At 40.2% G+C, this 25,245-nt stretch overlaps 1 protein-coding gene across 2 annotated transcripts in view; it reads right to left on the bottom strand.

Moving 5' to 3' along the window:
* PARN (poly(A)-specific ribonuclease) overlaps positions 1-25,245 on the bottom strand; it is a 155,747-nt gene that overhangs the window by 82,893 nt on the left and 47,609 nt on the right. For both annotated transcript variants that reach the window (XM_045776083.2, XM_045776084.2), the window contains 3 exons: positions 17,744-17,799; positions 16,435-16,521; positions 13,281-13,355 (listed from right to left, as the gene is read on the bottom strand). In XM_045776083.2, the coding sequence (XP_045632039.1) occupies positions 13,281-13,355; positions 16,435-16,521; positions 17,744-17,799 (218 nt within the window). The remainder of the gene's footprint in view (positions 1-13,280; positions 13,356-16,434; positions 16,522-17,743; positions 17,800-25,245) is intronic.

The raw sequence follows: 25,245 nt of genomic DNA, 5'->3' as shown, positions 1-25,245 counted from the left end.
TTTTTTAAAGATTTTATTTATTTATTCGACAGAGAAAGACAGCCAGCGAGAGAGGGAACACAAGCAGGGGGAGTGGGAGAGGAAGAAGCAGGCTCATAGCGGAAGAGCCTGATGTGGGACTCGATCCCGTAATGCCGGGATCACGCCCTGAGCCGAAGGCAGACGATTAACCGCTGTGCCACCCAGGCGCCCCGTAATATTTTATTTTTAAACTTGATTTAATTAAAAAAAAAAAACCAAACCAACATTACAGCAAGAATTCATACAAAGTATGAAATTCAAACCCCTATTTTTAACACACAAATTCAGTGTTTCTACCTTCTAACCAAACCCCCCACCCCCACCCCAGCCATTCCACCACACGGACCCCCTGCTCCAGTCCTACCAAAGGATGTACTGGTCCCGCTCTTCGCTAAAGCCTTCTCAGCCTTCCTCTACCAGGCGACCTCCTGCGATCAGCACAGGCATCACCTGCTCCAGGAAGCCTTCCCGGCTGACCCTTCTCTGCATCTCCATGCTACTCTGGGTGGGTTCTCCCTCCCTTGTCACAGCACTGAGCGTACGCTGATGCACCCGCTGTCTAGATACCTGCCTGCATCATTAGACCATGAATTCCTTGAGCGCAGAAACTATTATTTCATCTCTCTTCCCCATCTAAATTTAGTCCTGTTTCTTCAGCAGTAGACAGACAAATATTTATGCAAAGATTAACACTGCAGATTTCAAAAGAGAACCAACTTGTTAAAAACCTTGCAAAATCCCTTCATAATTATTCTATTCTCCACTGTTACTATAAATAACACTGAACACAAAAGGTACCTAGCAATGTACAGTGATAATAAGGCTTACACACCATCTGAAACACAATTACAAAAATGCACACCTAAATGTGACCCTGCTCATGCTTCAAAGTGATACAAACTTATTTCGGGAATTAACAATTACTAAAATCAGGGGCGGCTGGGTGGCACAGCGGTTAAGCATCTGCCTTCGGCTCAGGGCATGATCCCGGCGTTATGGGTTCGAGCCCCACATCAGGCTCCTCCGCTATGAGCCTGCTTCTTCTTCTCCCACTCTCCCTGCTTGTGTTCCCTCTCTCGCTGGCTGTCTCTATCTCTGTCAAATAAATAAATAAAAAATCTTAAAAAAAAAACAATTACTAAAATCAGTAGGTGTCCCATACGTAGCTCATATTTCTTTTTGCTATATAATATGCTGTCATGATTTATTTCCCTTCTATTACCTCTATAATAACAATATAGGATTTGTGTGGTTTAGAAAAAAATCCCAGTTTCAAAGTTTATTTTAATGTGTTGTCTTTTCTATGTTCCTTTTCCCAATGCTAGAGCAGTTTGCTCCCTGGCCTTTGATGCAAATGGAAAACAAATCAGTTTCCCACATTTCTCCAATTAACATACAGAAAGGACAAAGGGCATTCCTACTAGTTAGTGTGATTTGTTTTAAATTATTCTAAGCAATGTTTGCTTTTTATAATCCTACAACATGAAAAACACCAAATAATGCCTAGATATAGTGATGTGGGGTGTAGAAGTTAAGGCAAAACCATGGTCTGAAGTGCTAGGGTCACCACCACCATCAATTATAAGTTACCCAACACTCCAGTGGTCTAGCATTTTCTGGCATTTTTCCTAAACATAACGAAGTGAAATTCATCCTGTTACTAAAGTAATATCTGGGCTTCTTTCCAGGACAAAAAAGAAAAGACAGGTTGTAAAAATACCCAACGGTGTAAATATTATCAAGAAATAGCATGTTTTGAATCTGTTTCATATTCACCCTTTCAGGAGATTTAAACCAAGAAGCTGAAGGAGGAAAATCCAAAGAAACTAACTCCGTAACTTGCATGATTAGAAAAAAGATAGCACAAAGTAACGACAGTCAGCCGTATGAAGGAACAACTCTGCCAGCCATCAAAGAGTTTCAAAAGCAAGATGTTTCCCTGTGCTGTGCTCCTGCACATAAAAAAGGCAAGTAATAATGTTTTCATCATAAAGTTAAATATTTTAACACCCAAATAATACCGGTCACTCTAAAAAAGTCAAAAAATGAAAAAGAAAAAAAAAAAAACCAATAAAGTAAAACTACCCGTAATCCCACCACCCCAAGAGAGTCACTGGTAACATTTTTAGTAACAAAATAATATTTTTAATTAGCCACTTAAATGCCCCTAAATCATTTCATTTATACTATTTCAAATTTGCTAAAACCAGATTTATTTCATTTTTAAAAACTGTCAGGTTGTAAAACATGGAATCATAGATGAGAAAACAATGCAAACATGTAAAGACAGACACAGCTAACCTACTTAATCAGCCAGTTCACTATTTCCGATGACAAAAACACCACCAAATGGCCCTGGAAGCCTCAGGAATAAGAATCAGAGACACATCTGCACTGAGTCCTCAAAGTTAGTCTGTCAGGGCCCTGAAAGCAATCAGGCAGATCGATCTCAGTTTTAAGTCTCCTACTGCCACCCACATTCCAAAAATTTACCAAGAGCGAACTACGACCCTGGTACGAAACCAGGCGCAATGGTCCTTGCTTTCTGAAGTATTCCGCATACCCTAAATAGTATGCACAATAAAAATATCCAACAATCAAACGTAGGATTTGATTGCATTCGAGGATATGCAAGATTATCGGAGTGCGTAGGGAGACACATTATATTCCTGGTCATACAGATTCAGTATGTCCAAATGAAGATGTTGATTACAATTAATTTATTAAAATGTCAGTGAAAAATCCCAGGGGGCTTTTTGAATGACCCTAACAAAATAATTCTAGAGCTCACTCAGAAGAATAAATAAAAGCTTATTTTGGAACAGGAGTCAAGAGTCCTAAAATTGCTTAAATTAAATGTCCACAAAGAGAACTGTTAAGTTAAAAGAACAAAGTGTAAAACAACATGCAAAATACACATTATCTTAGATGAAATATACACTTAAATACCACAATGGAAAGGTAAACCTCAAATACTACTGCATTTATCTTCGTTAATAAAGAGAAGGGCACGGGGCAATTTTTTTTAGTTTTCTGGTAGTTTAAAATTTTTCTATTAACAAAAAAAAATCATCACTGTTTAATAAAAAAAAATGAGTTGTTTTTAGATTTTTTTTTCAAGATCATTTGACTCTAATGATTTTGCTTCTTCAGAATTTATTTTTAAAAATGAAAGCTACAAAGACTAAGGGACAACGATGCTCGTTAAAGAATGAATTTAGGGCGCCTGGGTGGCTCAGTCAGTTAAGCGTCTGCCTTCGGCTCAGGTTGATCCCCCGGGGGGGTGCTGCTCAGCTGGGGGCCTGTTTCTCCCTCTTCCTCCACCCCTCCCCCCCCCCCCCCCGCTTGTGCTCTCTTGCTCTCTCTCTGTCAAATAAATAAAATCTTTAAAGAACATTGAAAAAAATAATGTAAAATAGTAAACACGTCATCCAAAACGGATATAGCTAAACACGTTGTGTGAAATGTAATGCATCCATTAAAAGAAAACTCTCCCAGAAAACCGTGTGACAGCACGAGAAATGCTCACGACCTAACATTAACTAAAAAAGCAGATCCAAAAATGCATCTGAAGTCAGATCCCAATTGATATTAAACAGTTATGAAAATACTCATCTCTACAAAGTAAAACAACAACAACAAAAAAATACGCATCAAAATACTACTAGTATTGATGTGTAAGTTGTGAGACCGTGATTGAACTGTTTTCTTCTTCATATTTTCAAATATTTTTCACGTTTTCAACAATGAATTTGATTTACTTCTAAAACTGGGGGTGGGAGAACACAACAAACGCAGTTTGCTATGAATGATATTATAATTAAATATGACAGATCTACGGAATATTCTGATAGCGCAACATAAAGCCAACATTCTTAGATCCAGACAACATGGCCCTAGAACACAAACATCAAACCCAACGCTCTGGACCAGAAACAAATTAACAGAACATGAAGAGTCAGCCTCCAGAGCACAAACTCGGCATTTCTTTCTCCTGGCTAGGTTCTCACTGCCACAGAACTCATTTTGTCACTGCTGTTTTAATGGTGGTAATTATATTAAGAACTTGGGAAGCCTCATCTGGAAGTCAGGAGGCTTTCTGCCCCATTCTCATATCAGCTAATGCCCTAAAGAATACTCATTAGGGGGAATCCAAGTTATTGTTACTCTCAAATACATCTGCCTGATACAGAATTCATAGGACAGATGTGTAAGACTGCTAATTTTCGAGATTAAACACATGGGGGAATTAGGAAAACAAGGTGGCTCTTAATATTGTTAAAATTTTCCACAGTGCTTTTTGCGGATTAAGTGATTTAGAGGAGTGTGGGGAAAAAAAAGTCAGCTGCTTTAAGTTTTCATCAGAAGATACATACACAAAACACAGACATTCACACGTCTCATTAATAATGATTTTCCTTTATCAACAAGCCACTACTATAAAAACCTTGCATGTATAAGAACAAATATATTGTTTCCAGGATGCAGCACTTACAGCATGAAAATCATGTATCATTTAAACACACAAGTTATCAGCACCTTCCTCTAAATCAAGCTTATTTAATAGAACCCTTACAAAGCTGTGTCACAGTTGGACTCATTTATCTATTGCTATATTTATAATTCAAGATAAGTGTTGTAAACGAACACTATGCAAGGTTTAAGATTAGGAAAATTAACATGAAAGGAAAAACATACATTTTTTTGGTTCTTTCTTGTGTGTTTTGTACATTTCCTCTTCGACAAGAATAAATATACAGTAATACACCAGCCAAATATGAAAAAGACCACAAATAGAAACAAAGATATCAAATACTCTGTCTGGATTTTGCCTATTGGTATGCATGCCTACCCAAAAGGAACTGAACTGAAGTCAATTTTAATTGGTTAAAAGAGGTAAGTCACATGTGTTTTTTTTTTTTAATGCATTAACATGATATTTTCTTAAAATGTTATTTAACAAACAGAAAGAGGTAGTTTGAGCATGGTATAATATGGCAGGAAGCGTTGCATGGAAAGCAGATACTGTAAGAGCAACAATTGAAAAGCACAGGTAAAGGTGTTCTGCCTCTGGGATTGGAGGGATAAGCTAACCAATCAACTTTTCTGTTGATGACTACTATAAGCTCTGGGGGAAAAATGCAAAAAACCAAGTATCTGAGGGCTCTGGAACATGAACAGAAACAGGTAGATTTTGCAAAGGAGTCAAAAACTGTAGGAAGCAAGCTGGCACAAAGTGAATTTCCTGGGGTCTTTTTGGGTGACCATGACCGAAGGGGAAATTGCAGTGACGGGGCATGGGGAAATTAAAACTCTAAGCAAAAAATCCCATGTCTTCCTGGTAGGAGGAACCAGAAGCATGAGGCAACCAGTGGCAATAGAGTGGGAAATGAATCCTAGGACCAAAGAAACCAGAAAATGGGAACCCCGAATTTGGTGTATAGACTCAGCCCGTGTGTCTGGCTGACCCTTTACTTAACTGTGCATGTGGCAGACTGAAAACAGTCTGAGCTCAGATGTGAGCCACCTCCCACCACAGACAAGCAAGAGTTTGCAGGCTGAGCTTAAATAAGTTAAATGCTTGCTAAAACTAAAACGAAAACATCAACATTCTTCTGGGGGAATATAAGTGATTACAGAGTGTCCACAAAAGAACATTCACAATGTCCAGGAAACAATCCCAAGTAATTTGACACATGAAGAGACAAGAAAATATGACCCATTCTCAAGGGAAAAGTGATCAACAGGTCCCAGCACCTAGGTGACGCAGATGTTGGAATTATTAGACAAAGACTTTAAACAAACGGTTCTAATTATGTTCACTGAGGTAAAAATAACATAGGCTCAACGTAAAAGAAAGACAGGAAATCTCAATAGAGAAATAGGAAAGATAAAAAATAAACTGAATGGAAATAACAGAAGTGAAAAATATAATACATGAAATAAAAAATTCATTGGACGGGCTTAATAGCAGAATAATGATGACTGAAGGAAAAGCCAGTGAGCTGGTAGATGAATAGAGATTATCCAATGTGAAGAAGAGAAAAGAAAGTAGACAAATATGAACAGTGCCTCAGGAACCACTGGAATATCAAAGTCTCCTATAGGGGCGCCTGGGTGGCTCAGTCAGTACAGCAGGCAGCTCTTGATCTCAGGGTTGTGAGTCTGAGCCCCATGTTGGGTGTAAAGATCACTTAAAAAAAAATAATAAAATCTTTAAAAAAATTTTAAATTTACAGATTCAAGAAGCTCCATCAACCCCAACAGGACAATTACAAAGAAAGCCATGCCTAACTATGTCATAGTCGAACAGCTGAAAACCAAGGATCCAATGACAAAAAGAAAATCTTGAATACCTATATTTCTATATGGCAACAATGAGGCAAACTATTGTAGACTTCTCATCAGAAACCAGGGAGACCAGAAGATAGAGGAACAACATCTTTAAAATGCTAAGAGAGAAATCCAGAATTCTATATAGCCAGCTAAAATATCCTACATGGATGAAGGCAAAATAAAGACATTTTCAGATAAAGGACAACTAAGACAATCAGCTGCCACCACCCCAGCACTGTAAGAAATACCGATGGAAGTTCTGTAGGCTGAAGTGAGATACTCAAAAGAAACTTGGATCTTTAGGAATGATGAAGACACATAAAATGGTAAATATCAGGGTGAAGAGAAAATAATTTAGCCTCTTAATTTCTTAAAACACATGACTGTTTAAAACAAAATTATAATCCACATATGTAGGATTTATAATGTATACACACACACACACACACACACACACACACACACACACACACACACACATATGCCAACTAGAGCATGAAAACCAAACGGGGATTGGAATAAATGGACTTATACACATATAAGATTTCCACACTATATGTGAAGTGGTATAATACGAACCTAAGTAGACTGCGAAGAGTTATGGATGGATGTTAAAATTTCTAGAGCAACCACTAAAAAATAATGCAAAGAGATGGCATTAAAAAGGCAAGAGAGAAATTAAAATGGAATTCTTCAAAAATTTCAAATAATCCAAAAGAGGACAGGAGAGGGAGAAACAAAGGAACAAAAACAGAGGGAGCAAAGAACAAGTTTTAAAATGACAAAAGCATGTAAATAATTACACTTATATATACACAGATAAGCTGACAGTACATGGAAAGAAAAGGATAGGCAAACATAAAAAACACAAAAAGGATGGGGCGCCTGGGTATCTAACTTAATGATAATGGAATTACAACATGTAATTTGTGGGATGCACCTACAGCAGTGCTTAGAGAATAATTTGTGGCTTTAAATGTTTGTATTAGAAACAAAAAAAGGTCAAAATTAATGAGTAGGAAAGAGTCTTGGCTACATCCAGAACACAAGCTGGCTGGGAGGGCTGGCGCACCCCCACAGGACACGAGAAGGTACAGCTAGCTGTTAAGTAAGAAATGGAGAAGACTTGCAAACTGCTTGACTGCTGAGTGTCTTCCCCAACCCAGCTGGCCAAGGCTGGAAGCCTCACTGGTTTTCAAGGTGTTTAAGCACACACGGGACCAATCGCTGGCTGACCATGAAGCTATGCTATACTGACCCAGGGGCCATCTCTAGAAGGCCAGGTGTAAAAATTTTAGAAGATTTTTTTTTTAAGTAGGCTCCATGCTGGGCAGCCCTAGAAAAAGTTTTAAAAATCAATCACATATGGTTCTACCTCAAGAAGTGGGAAAAAGAAAGGCAAAGTAAACCCAAAGCAAATAAAAGGAAGGAAAGGGGGCACCTGGCAGGCTGAGTTGGAGGAGTGTGTACCCCTTCATTTTGAGGTCGTGAGTTTGAGCCCCATGTTGGGTACAGAGATTAGTTAAATAAACTTAAAACAAAAAAAGGGGGTGCCTGGGTGGTGCAGTTAAGCAGCCGACTCTTGGTTTTGGCTCAGGTCAGGATCTCAGGGTTGTGAGATCAAGCCTTGCATCGGGCTCCACGCTCAGCGCAGAGTTTGGGATTCTCTCTCCTTCTCCCTCTGCCCCTCCTGCTTGTGCTCATGTGCACGTGCACGCCCTCTCTCTCTCTCTCTCCCCCTAAAATAAATAACTAAACCTTTTTTTAAAAAAAAAAAAGGAAGAAAAAAGGCAGAAAACCAGTAAACAGACAAAAACAAACAATACAGAAAATGAACTAAGCCAACAGTTGATCCTTTGAAAAGACCATCAAAATCAGTAACTCCCAGGGGAGCCTGGGTGGCTCAGTCGGTTAAGCGTCTGCCTTCGGCTCAGGTCATGATCCCAGGGTCCTGGGATGGAGCCCTGTGGTGGGCTCCCTGCTCAGGGGGGAGTCTGCTTCTGCCCCTCACCCCACTTCGTGCTTCTGTGCTCGCTCTCTCTCAAATAAATAAATAAAATCTTAAAAAATCAGCAACCCCCACCTTGTGTGATCAAGGAAAAATGAGAACACAAATCACCAATATCACATGTGAAGCAAGCGGTTATCACTACAAATTCCACAGACATAAAAAGGAAAACTAAAAGCACAGATAAAGTTTAAAGCTATAAGCACCTTTTAGCAGAACAGTGCTGAACAATCGCCTTGAGTCATATCTACAACTCCAACATTCATCTGTTCAGCACAAATAAAACCTATGCTTCTGGGGCGCCTGGGTGGCACAGCGGTTAAGCGTCTGCCTTCGGCTCAGGGCGTGATCCCAGCGTTCTGGGATCGAGCCCCACATCAGGCTCCTCCGCTATGAGCCTGCCTCTTCCTCTCCCACTCCCCCTGCTTGTGTTCCCTCTCTCGCTGGCTATCTCTATCTCTGTCGAATAAATAAATAAAATCTTTAAAAAAAAAAAACAAACAAAAAAAACCTATGCTTCTAAAAGTACAATTTAATATAAACACAACCATACCCTAGACAGAAGTGAAGCAAGTTTCTCCCTCCATCCCCACACACTGTCCTGAACAAGCTGGTCAGGCGGCATTATCAGGAATTTCTACAACTACCTGAATTTGTGCTGCCATTACAAAATAATTGTCAGGTTTCTACCTCTTCTTAAGTGCCTTTATCAATTTTTGCTTTTAAAACTTTCTGGTAGTGTGCTGCAATTTCCAGCTTTCAAAATAAATGAAAAGGTTATTTTTCTCAAGCTATTCATATGAAAATTTCTAATGCATTTAGGACATTCAGAAACACTCCATGTCTAAACATTGAGAGTATAACTAGAAGGTTCCCTGACTTTTAAAATATTGCTGGGCCCGTCCCCCATTAATAAAACTACATTAGGAATATAAAAATCTTAAATAGGAATGAGCAATGCAGATGTGACCCTTAAAGGTGATTTCTTGGGTGCCTGGGTGGCTTCAGTCAGTTAAGCGTCTGCCTTCAGCTCAGGTCGTGATACCGGGGATCCTGGGATTGAGTCCAGAGTCAGACTCCCTGTTCAGTGGGGAGTCTGCTTCTCCCTCTCCCTCTGGCCCTCTCCCCTGCTCGTTCTCACTCTCTCTCTAATAAATAAATAAAATCTTTAAAAAAAAAAAAAAGGTAATTTCTTACTCTGCTACTTTGAGGAAAATTCTCGAACAGAGAGACTAGGTGATGTTCTCCATGGTCACGTACTATCTTACCTCAAGAGCTACAAGGGAACGATGCTGAATGTATGGTTGGTATGGGCTATCCCCACCTGAACACCCCAAAGCCACAGGAAGCCTCGCCTCATCTCTTGCAAACAAACAAAAAAATCAGCAATCAAACCAAATGGCACTTGGTAGAAGGGTTTTTTTTAATTAAATTTTTTATTTAAATTCAATTTAATTAACATAAACTGTACTATCAGTTTCAGAGAAGGGTTTTAATGGTTAGTATAACAAGGTTCCCTAGAAAAGAGAATTTTCCTATTCAAGATATTGAAAATGGCTTTTTAAAAATCTTGATTAGAAAAAGACAGGTGTCAGGTAAGAAGCAACTTCTTAAATGTAAATCAAAAATTAGTTTGTAACAGCGCCAAAGAAGCCATTACAAGCTGCTATATAAATAGGCATTTAATGATTTTTTCCAGTGTTACATTATTGATCTAACAGGCCCTCTGTTTCCACGGAAATGAATAAGTAATTTGTTTAAGATAACATTAATAGCACTTTGTAGCACTTTAGATATGTTGGGTCTCTCTCGTCCTTAGAATTACCGCTATAAAAAACAGACTTTACACTGTCTTTCAGTGAAACATCTGCATAATTTTAGAAATCACGGCAAAAGACCAGAGACATCAGATATATTCACCGCATGCAAGAAGGCATTTCTAAGTCATAATACCTTGAATATCACTTACTCAGCTCAATAAACACTGAACATCCTCACTAATGTCAGACGCTACTCGGAGCACTGAACACACAATGGTGAACAAGAGGTCTGGTCCCTGCTCTCAAAGAGATTACAGTCTACCAGGGAAGACAGTCAAACACGTTGTGTCGGTAAAGGATGCCAGGCCGGCACAGAAAACAGGACCCAATTCCCTGCACAGGGAACGGGGGAAAGCAGCCAGAGAAGCCAAGCTCTAAAGGAAGAGGATGAAAGAATCAAAGGCAGGCTTGTGGCCAAGAGAAGTAGGGTCACAGGCATAGCACGTGCAAGTGGTTAGGGAATTATGCAAAGACTTGTCTTTTGGGGGCGCCTGGCTGGCTCAGTCGGTTAACGGTTAACGTCTGCCTTCGGTCCTGGGATTGGGCTCCCTGCCCGGCAGGGAGCCTGCTTCTCCCACTCCCTCTGCTCCTCAACCCCCTTTCCCCCCACCTTTCCCCCACCCTCCACCAGGGCATGCTCTCGCTTGCTCGCTCTCAAAAAAAAAAAAAGAAGTGGTGTCTCTTGTGTAAGAGACGACAGTGGAAACTTAGACTTTACCAGTAAAGCTGCACATATTGAGAGACAACAGTCATCTACTTCATCTAGGAGGAAAAAGGTAAAAAGGTCACGATTGCATCTTGGCCTCTTCCCCGTGTTACCCACTCGAACACACACTGAGTCGCTCAAGGCACGGTGCGCTCCAGGCACTAGAGAAGGAGTCAGTGGGCAGTAAGACGGACTCAATGTTGCCTCCAGGGAAGCCACACACGCGGGCAATCCAGCGGCAGCGCTTCTGTGGCAACGGGGTCCTGCACTGCAGCTCCCGGATTTCAGGTATCAGGGAGTTGAAGTACTGAGCTGGAAAGCTACCGTGTGAGGAATCTTCCGATCATAAGCGAGGGAGCAATCAGCCCTGGACAGCAAATGTGGTTCAGCAGCAACATGAAGAAAAGTGTTGACACCCAAACACATGAACAAGGAATTATGCTTGCATCTGTGAGCAGACACCAGCTAGCATCTTAGAGATTTCCAAGACCTTTTACACACTCTCATTTCTACTGTTCACAGCAAGGGAGGCCAAGCAGATATTTTAATAATTCCTTAGCATTTGTCAAGCCTACGGAGTGCCAAGTTCCCTGCTGGGCACTTAACGTCCGTGATCTCATTTCACAAAGTAACCATCACCGCCTCCACCTCTCAGATGAGGAGCCTGTGGCTTAGCGCGTTTACATAACCTGCCCAAAGACACATGGCTGACAGGCTGTGGAAGCAAGGTTAGTCCCCAGGGCCGTCTGGCTTCAAAGCCCGTGCATCTCCTTCCAATCCACTGCAGAATTTCAATGTCACCCAAGTGCAACCAGCAAGAAGGCAGATGGGTGACTCTGAGCAGAGGAGGTGGGACTGGATCTCCAGCAGGGAGTTCTAGTTCTGTGTCCTTGTGGCCACAGGGCCTCTCGCTATGCTCTCAGTCTCGGAGTCCCTTCCCCTTCCCTGAAGTTATCTTTAGCTCTCTAATAATCAGTCCCTTTGGGTGCCATCACAATGGTCTTTCCAAGGATTGTGGGGGAGGGGATTGGAGAAATAAGCAAATACCGAAACATTTAACAAGGGACATCATTCATGCCCTGTATCCAACACCGATTCTTGGTGTCACGTGCTCCCAAAGTACATCTCACACTGAAATCCACTATTAAATAACCATCATAGAAGTTCAAAGCTACACCAAACTTTATGTATATAATGTCATGTAACCCTAACAATAACCCCAGTAAGTCCATACTATCATCCTCAGTTTACAGAGATAAGCAGAAGCTTCTCAGGGTTAAATAACCTGCCCAAGGTCACACAGCAACAGGTAGTGAAGCAGCATGATTCCAGAGCCTAAGCTTTTCACTACAACATAGCCTATATTCCTGCAATGGTCACAGAATTAAGAAGAAACACCAAAGTACTCTGATCTGAACATGTATATATATGGAAGTTTTCATATATAATTACTATATAGTTACATTCTCAGAATTACATAGTTTTAGTATGTGGCACCTTGTTAAACAAAAAGAAAAAAATTAAGGGGCTTCTGCGTGGCTCAGTCGGTTAAGCATCTGCCTTCGGCTCAGGTCATGATTTCAGAGTTCTGGGATCTAGCCCCGGGGAGGGGGAGGAATCCGGCTCCCTGCTCTGCGGGGAGTCTGCTTCTCCCTCTCCGTGTGCCCCTCCCCCTCATTTATGCTGTCTGGCTCTCTCTCAAATAAATGAATAAAATCTTTTCAAAAATTAGACATATCACTTCACAATGTTTTCCCTCTTACATTATTAAGCACCAGAGAAAATTGAAACCTATTTGAATAAGTAGCTGAACAACACATATTTTATTCAATAACTTTTCATCCTAAGGAAATAGAACGTTTTGAGATGGTTAATAACAAAATTATTTAGAGTCCAGTAAGAGATGTGGTGCTCCATCTTTCTACCACCCTATTTTAAAAGCAAATAAAATACCTTTCAGTTTGTTTATTTGTAAAACAAGTATTCAATATACGTTTAATGAATGAACAGATCAAACTTATAAAATGGAAAAAGTACATAGACGAACAAATGGTGGATACAGGTATCACTTTCAGTGCTCCCCATTCCTCTCAATTTGCTACTTCTAATTCTCCAAGCAAATCTGCAACTCGTTTTAGAAAAAGTGCAACAGGAAGGGAAGAGAAAGGAGGTAAGTGAAGAAATATATTACACAGTATGTCTAATGAATTAATATATCGGTTTTTTTCCTCACCTACACATGGTACTCACTAATTATCTCCTTTATTTTAGATACCACTCTAAACAAACCAGGCAGCAATGCTTCTGAATCAGCTGAGTGAACCCACAGTATAAGGAAGGCAAGCTCCCACTTTAATTAATATACAAAACAAATGTCCAAATTACTTACCAATCTGTACTTGTTCGGGCTGGCTGAGAGAAACAAACGCTGATGTGTCATCAATCCAGGATATCTGAATGTTACCTGCAATGTTGACATAAAAGTAAAGGCAACATTTGACCACTTCAATCACTACCAGACTTCATTTGCATATCCGATGTATTTCAGAATATGTGTTAATTTAAACAGATGAGACGCTGGTTTAAAATTTGATCAAAATCTCAGCACCACAGAGAGCTAAACCTTAAATCTACCACAGAAGTTATTTCAGTGAACACATCAAGAAAAGAGACAAGCAAGGAGGGGGGGAAAAAGCAGCTTTAAAATGTGTTTTAAAAACAAAAGAAAGATCCTTCTGGATTTAATCCTGGGGCACTTCATCTTTCAGCCCAATCTCCTGCCAAAGCCGGCAATTTCTTTCCTATCAAGATCACAACAGGGGCACCTGGGTGGCTCAGTCAATTAAGCATCCAACTCTTGATTTCGGCTCAGGTCCTGATCTCATGGGTCGTGAGAACGAGCCCCACGCCAAGCCCCACATTGGGCTCTGCACTCAGCGGGAGTCTGCTTGGACATTCTCTCCCTCTGCCCCTTCGCCTGTGTGTACGGTCACATTCTCTCTCAAATAAATAAATCTTTTAAAAACACATTTTCCTAAATTTTTAGAGAACAAACTTTGAAAATTAATAATAGGAAACATAAAATGAATCAATGTACCAAAAAGTACGAAAAATTCAACAACGATGTCAAGGCCAGGTGAGGAAAACAGGTAGTACAAGAGGGACTAAGGAAGAGACGGTATCAGAGACAGAAAACCAAGAGAGACTAATCGAGAAAAGCCACTCAGAGGGGCAGAAAGCAGTCTAGTAAAACAGAACAATTTTCACATGAAGAGACAAATCCTCAAGAAAGGCTACCTAGCTGCAGACAGAACAGAACACGGGAGAGCACTAGGGGGAAGGAAGGAGAGAGGTGGCAGGGCAGAAGCTGCAGAAAACCGAAGGGAAAGCAGAGGCCTAATTATTTGGCCACCGCTCTTCTTGAAAAAACACAGAAGACTGGAAATATTAAAAATGGGTAAACATGGGGCGCCTGGGTGGCACAGTGGTTGAGCGTCTGCCTTCGGTTCAGGGCGTGATCCTGGCGTTATAGGATCGAGCCCCACGTCAGGCTCCTCTGCTATGAGCCTGCTTCTTCCTCTCCCACTCCCCCTGCTTGTGTTCCCTCTCTTCGCTGGCTGTCTCTATCTCTGTCAAATAAATAAATAAAATCTTTAAAAAAAAAAATGGGTAAACATGACTGGAATTTAGTAATGAAAAAATGTTCTAATTCTTACCAAAATTTTCAAAGGCAACGAATGCTTGCAAACTGCTGTGTCTCACTGTCATAGGACAATAACTCACCCCCTGCTACACAGCAAGGTGCCACAATGACTTTCTCGATTATAAAGTCAGTTCTCCACCTTGTGTGCTTTAGATAAATAATAGTGAACTTGCCCCAAGTAGTTACTATGTGCCATGGACTATTCTAAATGCCTTCCATGAATCAGCTCACTTAATCCTCGTGAAATGCTTACGTAGTAAGGGGTATCACCATCATCATCGTCATCGTCTCCAATGAGGACACTAAGATACAGAGAGGCTACTTGTCCGATATCACACAACTGATTGTTTTTAACTAAAGTGAAAACAAAATTCTACTCAGAGCATTCTACTTAATTTAGCCAATTAAAGCGTGACTACATAGAGGTAAGAATACCACAAGACGAGAAAAAACAACAACATCAAAAGCTCTCAAAAGAAATAAGCGTGAAATTCAACTGCATTTCTAGATCTGTATTTAAATTAAAAAGCAGGGCTAGAATTTCAGAAGTTGTTGAGACCATCTGCAAAGACTAGGATAACTTTCCTAAAACATACCTGCTTTCACTTTCACTTACTTCACTTTACTTCACTTACTTTCACTTACTTTTTTCACTTACTTTTATTCACTGTAAAGCGTTTTACTTATAAAAGCTAATAAATATATGCTTATATTAGAAAAAACAGAAAACTTGGGGCGCCTGGGTGGTTCAGTTGGTTAAACTCTTGATTTTGGCTCAGATCATGATCTCAGGGTCATGACATCGAGCTCCTCATCAGGCTCGGAGCCAGACATGGAGTCTCCTTAATATTCTCTCCCTCTCCCTCTCCCTCTGACCCTCTCGTCCTCCTCCTCTCTCTTTCTCTCTCCCTCCCTAAAAATTAAAAATAAAAATACAAAATACAAAAAAGCATAAAGAGGAAGAAAAAAAAACCTATCTAAAACTGTGATAATAGCATGAGGTTTCCTTTCAGTCTGATTTCTATACAAAGTATTTTTTTAAAAATGTTAGTTATATAAGAACCTTACTTTGTATCTGCTTTTTACACTAAATGTTAAAACACAAACACTTTATCATCTGTTAATAAACTCTTCAAATATTTTTTTAAATGGCTACATGCTAGCCAGTTGCAGAGGTACGCAAACATTTACTAAACAGTCTTATTACTGGCCATTTAGGTTTATGCTGCCTTTACTTTATCCAAGAATTTCCAAAGAGAACAGCTCGAATATTTCATTTGGTAAAATAAACAGGCATTGCTGAAGACTTACAGTCAGAATGGTCTTTATAAACCATAATCCGAAGACGGTTCATTTCAACCTATCACCTGACCTGATAAAAAGGAATTAGAAGAACTGCCCTACCACACACGTACTCATCTCTTGGTCCTCTCAAACATCTGTGTTCATCTGCTTGGACTAGTCCATGTCAAGCGGTGACCGCCTGCCCTTATGAAACAGACCTTCTCTCTGAATTTAATCTTAAAAATGATTTATCCTCAGCCTAGATTTATTCTTCATGGTTCGCAGTAAGGGCAGTCATCGTAATAATACCCTGCTTTCCGTGGATTAATAATAGCACTGTATTGTGGGGTGCTAGTGAAAGTTCCTCAGTTCATGTTAGTACAAAGACACCAATACAGCAAACCCTAAAAAATTCCATGAGTGAGATTAAACCCTTGCATAGTAACATTCTTGCATGTCCAAGCCGAGGCTGTCATTCTTTATACCTACAACCACCTGGACAGATCAAAAACATAGCAAAATCCTAAAACTACAAATGGACTTATGATTTACTTACCAAAGGCACTAAAAAGCTGGTAAAGGTCGCTGGTTTTCCATTCTTTGGGGAAGGTCACATGGAGAACATGATCGCGTTTCGGCTGCACTATGGGACAAATTTTCGATGAAAAGTTGACAGCTGAAGAGTGAATGATACGCCGGTAGTTCTTCAATGAAACTCACCCCCCAGCTAACTTGAGGAATTGCTGGGAATGACTCATGATTACCAAACAACTCCTAAACGTAGTTTCAGGAATGGCAGCCCTCTGCTATCTCAGCCTCAGCTCGGGCTCTGATACTTTCTAGAACCCACAATGGTTTGAACCTTGACAATTCTATGCAGACCATCTTTGCTCATGAAGCTCCCATGAAAATTATTTCACGGGAATTAAAAAAAAAAAAGCCTGCTTTATTCAAGACATTTCACTAAGTGTTTAACTTTCTCCTATTAATCTAGTTGTCCGCATGTTTACTTAGCACACCATTCAAATCCAACGGACTGACTGAGTTTAAGTAGAAGCAGTCCTGAGTCCCAGTCTCATGTTCTAATCTCCGACCCGCCACTTAACGGCACCTCTGAGCAAGAGACCAAACTGCTCTAGCCACCCGTGGCTATAAAGTGGGAATGCTGAATATTTAGCTTGCAGAACTGTTTCGAGAATAGTGCATCAAAACAGAAGTCTAATCAGGCGTGCAACACACATGTGCTCACGTATCACCGCAATGACTGTTATCATCAGGTGGAGCTCGCCCATGTCTATATCCCTGTGGCATGAATTAAGGCAAATAAACCAAGGCTAGAAAGAGAGCAATGGAAAAGAAGAGTGGGACAGCGAAGGGGAGAAAGTAGAGAATAATCCAAAGCAGCAGCAAACACCTCCCAAACAGACAGGCCTTCCAAGGTTTTCAATGAAAAAGAGGAAAAAAAGAAAACAAAAAACCCTACCCAACTTAAGTATATACATACTCAAATAACTGGAAAATAGAGAACTTATGGTTACTGACATAGCTAGCCATCTCAAAATGTATTATGCGTATTTATAGGAAATTATGAATTTAGAGTTCTGAGTGAAAATGAAATAATGAAGAGAAGATATATATTCTTTTAAACTTCAACTCATCCATAAACTGGAAAATGTAAGTAAAGAGATGAGTTAATCAAGACCCAAGGGTACCATTAACTTAAGCATACTATTCATATCAACCACAAAATCACTGCCTGTTTTTAAGTGAATGAAGCTCTTTCTTCAGTAATACTTTTCCTGTTATCCCTTCCAGACCACACACTTCAATGTGCAGATGCAATGAGAAAATAAAAATTCACTTACAGTCTGGTCCTTCCAAGTTTAGATAGGGTATATCCATGACTCTCATAAGAAATAACCTACAAAAAGAAAAGAAATGCAGGTAATGGGCTCATTTCTATTAAAAACCCGATACAGGCATCTATTAAATTCTTTACTAGATGCTTCTTATTTATATTACCTCATTTCTGAAACCATTTTAAAAAGCTCTTACGATTCGCCTCAAAGATTTTTTTCTCGAAGACTAAATATTTATCATAAATAGGAAAAAAAACCCAAAAGCCAATCTTGGGTATCCCCCAAACCTACAAAAGTTCCTGGCACTCAACAGCTACTCAATAAATATTAGCTAAATGAAGGAAATTAGTAATCAAAGAGTCAAAAGAAAGCCCTCTGCAGGTCTGCTCATTAGTCAAGGGAGACTGACAGAAAACCGTTACTGAATGCTAACCATTTAAATGACTTCTAAACTGTTCCTACAAATTATAAAGGGAGCCCCTATGATTGGTGTTTTGTGAGCTGAGAATGACAGCACAGATATCTTTTTTTTCTTTTTTTTTACTGAAATGGAAAGTCACTGGATAAATATCAATTTTATTGGGTGAATTACACAGTCTGAAATATGTAACCATCTCAGAAGCTCATGCTATTACTGTCGTTTAAAACATATTAAAAGCACAAAGCAAAACAATGCTTGGTAAAGAAAGCTATTACACTGATATAAAACATATAAAAAGCAGTCATTTTATGTATACCTTCCAAAGGAAAGGATACAAAGGCTCTTAAAAAGGAATACTTGTAAATTACAACGCTCTGTAATGCCATTCAATTTTTTTTTAATTTGCAAGATTATGGACAAAATATTAGGCATTCTGTCGTGTGTAAGATGATTTTAATAAGTTTTACTTAGATGACAATACATAGTACGTTTCTGGTAGAGATTGCATTATACAGCAAATTAAAATGGCAATCCAAGAGCCCAACAAGCAATTAGTTTGGCTTCACTGACCCACAATTAAGGCACATTATTACCAGGCATTCACAAGCCAAGCAGGGCATGATCTAGTTTACAAATGGAACCATCAGCGTAAATAACACTGTTCGGTTAATGCCAGAAAAAACGAAGTCATGGTACTCTGTGGTTTAAGAACTTGTTGCCTGGCCTACAATTTAATAAACCAAATCCTATGGCTAAGAAACCAATTTTATTTTTACTTCACTAATTTAGGCTCAAGCATACTATTCTGTTTCTGGGATCCATTCTACCCAATTCAATCAATAATACCGGTGATGACGGAAGATACTCAGACATACAGAGCACCAAGCACAAAGGAGTTTCTCAGAGATGGCAGCTATGACTACTATTGCCAACCAGAACCTATGAGGTTATTCCTGGGTGAGACGGCTCAGTATTTTTATGCTTCATAAAATTTTCAATTTTCCATTTAGTAAATTTAGAGATAGTCCCCAAATTCTAAAAACCAAATAAGTTTTTTAAAAAACTTAATTTACAAGTTAATGGAACATATCAAGCACCATAAAAATAATTTAAATTCACCCTAATTTCAACAGAGGAATAAAAGCTGAATCGACATGTTCGTTGCTACATTGTCAAATACGCCTAAAATCAAAATCGACCTTAAGGTTCAACAAGATGCAGATGGAGGGGGTCAGTAAATTATAGTTCATCATTTCAAAAGAGCATTAAACTGGGGCGCCTGGGTGGCTCAGTGGTTAAGCATCTGCCTTTGACTCAGGGTGTGATCCCAGAGTCCTGGGATCAAGCCCCGCATTAGGCTCCCTGCTCCGTTGGGAGCCTGCTTCTTCCTCTCCCACTCCCCCTGCTTGTGTTCCCTCTCTCACTGGCTGTCTCTCTGTCAGATAAATAATAAATAAAATCTTTAAAAAAAAAAAGAGCATTAAATAATCCAAGTAACTATGAAAACTTCAAAACATTTTAGGATTTTTTTTCTACTTCTGTAAAAGTGACTTTGGAATCTTTTTTTTTTTTAAGTTTTTATTTAAATTCCAGTTGGTTAACATACAATGTTGTATTAGTTTTGGGTGTACAATATAGTGATTCAGCACTTCCATACGTCACCCAGCGGTCATGACAAATGCTCTCCTTCCCCATCATGTTTCACCCATTCCCTCCCCTCTAGGAGCCATCAGTGTGTTCTCTAGAGTTAAGAGTGTGTTTCTTAGTTTGCCTCTCTCTTTTTCTCCCCTAAGCTCATTTGTTTGTTTCTTAAATTCCACATATGGGTGAAATCATATGGTATTTGTCTTTCTCTAACTGATTTCACTTAGCATAATACTCTCTAGCTCCATCGTGGGAATGTAAACAGGTGCAGCCACTCTGGAAAACAGTATGGAGGTTTCCCAAAAAGTTAAAATAGAACTGCCCTATGATCCAGCAATGGCACTACTAGATACTTACCCAAAAAATACAAAAATACTACTTTGAAGTGATACGTGCACCTTGACGTTTATAGCAACATTATCTACAACAGCTAAATTATGGAAAGAACCCAAATGCCCATCAGCTGATGAATGGCTAAAGAAGAGGTGGTATATATACACAATGGAATATTATTCAGCCATAAAAAAAGAATGAAATCTTGCATTTGCAACGATGCAGATGGAGCTAGTGTGTATTATGCTAAGCGAAATATGCCAGTCAGAGAAAGACAAAAACCATATGATTTAACTTATATGTGGAATTTAAGAAACAAAAAAAATGAGCAAAGAAAAATAAGAGAGAGAGACACAAACCAAGAAACAGACTCTAAACTATAGAGAACAAACTAATGGTTGGGGGCGGGAAGATGGGGGAAATAGGCGATGGGGATTAAGGAGCACACTTGTGATGAGCCCTGGGTGATACATGAAAGAGGTGAATCACCTACTGTGCACCCAAAACTAATATTATACTATATGTTAACTGGAATTTAAATAAAAACTTCTTTAAAAGTCCCAAATTTTATACTATGATTGGAGCTTTGTAAACTATTTCTCATTAAACTAAGAAATAAAAAGGCCCCTCCACCTCCATTAAAAAAAAAAAAAGCCAAAGATTTTGGGAAACTGGGCTTTGTTTTTTAAAATTCCTTTTACTATTATTTTTTAAACTCGAAAAAGAAAACAGGGACACCTGGGTGGCTCAACTGGTTGAGCGTCCAACTCTTGGTTTCAGCTCAGGTCGTGATGTCAGGGTAGTGAGATTGAGCCCAGAGTCGGGCTCCACACTCAGCACCGGGTCTGCTTAAGATCCTCTCTCTGCTTCTGCCCCTCGCCCCGCTCATGCTTGCTCGCTCCCTCTCTCCCTCAAATAAATAAATAAAATCTTGAAAGAAAGAAAGAAAGAAAGAAAGAAAGAAAGAAAGAAAGAAAGAAAGAAAGAAAGAAAGAAAGAAAGAAAGAAAGAAAGGAAGAGCCACCAGAAATGAGAGGCCCAGGGGAAACAAACTTTTTTAGAGACACACGACTAAAAATGCCAGTTAAATTAATCTTGTATGTCCTGTGCATTATCTTACCGGGGAAAGGAATAGAAGGTAAAATCACATGTCTGAGTCTGCAATTGCTTGGTTTCTTTTTTAAAACACTGTTTTATTTCTAAAATCATGGGACCTCACGAACAAACTGAAAAAACCTATTGTCCTATAAACAGCAACAAAAATTACACTTTAAAAAGGAGACCTCCCCAGTTGATCTCACCATGTAAGGGTCTGGAAACTTTTTTTGAAGGGTATCTTTTGTCACCCAACATACAGACTGTTTGTTCTCTAATATTTCATCTGAATTTCACCCCTGACTAAATAAGTAAAAATCTGTTCTTAGCTAAAAGACTCAATAGATTTTTTTTTAAAGTTAGTTAATTCCACACTATCTTGTTTGCTTGCTCAACACTTTCACTAAATAGAAACCCCTTTCAAATAAATTATTAATAGCACTTCTCACTCTTCCCCAATGCCTCCATGTCTGGGGCTTTAGAGAGAAATGAATAGCCCCGAGCTCTGGAGGAACACGCAAACCAACTCTGTGTGTGACTTGGCAGCGTGCACCTCTGGAGAAAGCCATGCCACTGGGATACCGACCCTCAAACTGTAGCTGAGCGTCGCTGGAACTGAACCAAAGTCAACTCCCCAGTGGCCTCCCACCCCCGTACGCCAGGCTGTCTGCAAGCCGCAGCTCTGGTCACATCCCTGCCCCTTTGAAGTAAAATTACAACATTTTGTTATGTGCATGCCTCATACAAACTGGCTGTCAAAAGGCCGACACCTCCCTGAGATGATCTGACAAAAGACTTCACATACGGATGGTCTGCCTGACAGTGTGCATTCTCACACAGGAGGGAATGCACTGGGCAAGCAGCAATGCTGATGAACACATGCGAGGGTGCTCCTTCCCTGGGAGCTGTACTGAAGCACGCTCTTGCAGAGGCCGTCCTCCGCAGATAGCAAAGATGCTTGCACCAACACTTGCACAAAACGGTATTTCTATTTTAGTAAAGATTCAAGATGGCTGTGATTCAGTAAAGACGTGACAGGGTGGGAGTCTTGCCACATTCCTGCAAGCCTTCCTTTTTTTTTTTTTTTCCAAGATTTTATTTATTTATTTGACAGAGAGAGAGAGAGACAGCCAACGAGAGAGGGAACACAAGCAGGGGGAGTGGGAGAGGAAGAAGCAGGCTCCCAGTGGAACAGGGAGCCCGATGCGGGGCCCCATCCCAGGACCCCAGGATCACGCCCTGAGCCGAAGGCAGACGCTTAACGACTGAGCCAACCAGGCGCCCCATGACTGAGACACCCAGGCATCCCTCCTGCAAGCCTTCTTGATGAAGAATTAGTTCAGCACTTATTGGCTAAAAGGGGTGACACTAACTCTGCCAAAGATTAAAATTAAAACTCCTATTTGGTACAATCGCCAATTTCACACACCAGGATTCTCTCCTAAGAAACCGGAAACTCAAGTTCACATTCTAGATGCCTCGAAACAAAGTTTACCCTTTTTGGCATCTATCAGATTTCTAGTTTCTATAATTATATGACTGATGATGCTGTTAATCTTCGTTACCTAACATGTCTGGAAAGATCCAACGGTAAGGCACAGCAAACTCTTGCTCATCAGACTAGGTAACGTCAGGTCAGCCTCTTGAACAGGATACCCAGCGTTAAGCTGTGTACCATGCGTTTATCTCCGAAGAGTCTCCCATACGCTATGTGGCACTCACAAAATGCCATCCTCCAACGTCATTTTCAGACCTGGGCAGTAGGACACTGTGACCACTGAAGAATTCCATTCCAGATATAAAACTTCTTAGGAGCCCAGACTCTTGAGCTCTTATCAAAATTTGGTTCCCCAGATCAGCAACATCAGTACCACCTGGAAACCTGTTAGAAATGCAAATTCCCAGGCCCTACCTGAGACCTGCTGACTCAGAAACCCTGGGGACTGAGAATCAGAGTTAACAGAACAGGAAAAGAGTATGTTCTGTGTTGTGCTGCCATTAATAATGATTCATTAATCAACCAGCATAATAATGACCAAGATGTTGAGCCAACTTCCCCAAAAAGCATTAGTCTTATAGATTTGTTTACATTAAATGAGTCTGGCTTAGAAAAACAGAACTATCAAAACCAATACCAAGGACTACCTCAAAATCCAGGATGCAATAACTTAAGTCTTCTACCGCTCCCTGAAACCAGGAGCTCAACTGTGGCAAGCAGCTAGCTTCTCTGCAAGAGATCAACCGGGGGAAATCACTGCTGACCACTATTGTTCTCATTTTTAAGAAGAGAGAGAAAAAAGATTACTAATACCACTCTCTCGCCAACTCATTGCAAAAGTCCTCGACCTGGTTCTGTGAATTGGCTTCAAATGATCACCTCTAGCATCACACGTTAAACTTTAGCACTAATGCAGCACCAAAGACCGGCAAACACTTGCGTGAGTAACACACACGACACACTGAATCAGACACCTCTCACCTTATCAAAATTCTCTGACCTTACCAACAACTTTCAGACACTGATTCTGGCAAACCACAAAGCACACGAGGCTGCTCTAAGAACTACAGTAAGATCAAAGGTCATTCTTTGATGACACAACAGCTTGCCTTGGACTGTGGCTTATCTGAACCATTCCCCAGTTGTCCAGCAAATAAAAAGGGATTGCACAACGATGCCAGTGTTAACCCATTTTATGCAGCCAAGCTCAAAAAACAGGGCAAAAGTGACATTCAAAAAGCACACAGGAAGTCCCAAAGGTGACTCAGGAACACTATTCACAAGAGGCTCAAATCTCTGGGAACTGAAAAGATCATTATAGTTCTTTAAAATTCTGCATTACCACATCTATGTACAAAATCAATGATTCTACTCAGAAATGAAAGAAAATATTTAATTCTGCTCCCACAGCAGCACGCCTTCCAGTGCTATGTCCGAAGGCAGAGAAAGAAAGCGAATCAGAGTGGTGTGTCAATGGCCATTTTTAAGAAGCAACTAGCAAAGAACGGTCATGCCCATTGCAGTGCAGGGAAGTGCTTACTGATGAGAGGTCCAACCACAAAGGTTAAGTTATAAGTGGACTACACTATAGCCACCTGACAAACCACTGAACACCATCCACATGATGCTGGCCACTAGTTTTAACATCTTTTGAAAATTCATTACTGCATTTTTTTGTTACAAAATTATAGAACTAGTATAATTTCAAACAGTAAACGAATTATACTGATCTTAATTAGTAAATGAAATAGACACAGAAAACACACTGCCAGGACATTCATTAAAAATGAAGGGATTTGGGGGGTGGGACTGGTGGAATTACGAGTGGCCATTTTGTGTTTCAATCAGAAAAAAGTGTATAGATTTTTAAGTACGAAGTTCCTGATTAAAATAACAATATTTATCATTATATGTTCAGCTTATTTGAGCCTCTGGTGTCTGCAGGACAGGCAGGTAAGTACTGGCCTCATCAGACCAGGAATGAGAAAGCAGGTTTTTCCAAGTTCAGTGGCTTACCTTTGGCCAGCAAGGGAACAGAGACAGGACGCAGACCCAAAGCTTCTCACTATGAGCTCTACACTAATGGCCGCCCCCTTCCACTGGGTGCACCTCTCACATTTGGCTTTTAACCTGAGCTGTTTCCAAAACCTTATGTGGAATGGTGAGGCTGGAGTGCCAGCAGGAGCATCCAGGGACAAGTCAGGGCTTCAGTCCTCAATCATTACCCAAGCCCCTAGTGGGTGTAAGTGAAGCAAGAGCTTGAGATACAAGCTTCCAGAAACATTTTTGGGGGGGCGAAATGCTCTAAGGGCTGATTAAATTATAGCAGAGTCCAGACATGTGACATGAGGCTGCCGTTTGAGCAAGAGCTTTGGGTAGGCTGAAATTTCAAGGCAATGGGAAAGCCTAGCTGTCAGAGATGAAAAGGACAGCCTTCCCACCTTTGCAGTGCAGAAGGAGCTGCTACCTTGGGGTGCCTGGGCATCGGGCTTCCCAGTTACACCTGCCCCACACACT

This window comes from Ursus americanus, chromosome 2 (genome assembly GCF_024610735.1).
Source record: "Ursus americanus isolate L20-20 chromosome 2, mUrsAme1.1.p, whole genome shotgun sequence".
In the NCBI taxonomy this organism is placed as follows: domain Eukaryota; kingdom Metazoa; phylum Chordata; class Mammalia; order Carnivora; family Ursidae; genus Ursus; species Ursus americanus.
The sequence above is the reverse complement of the archived record's forward strand: the minus strand, read 5'-3'. Positions and strand labels throughout refer to the sequence as shown.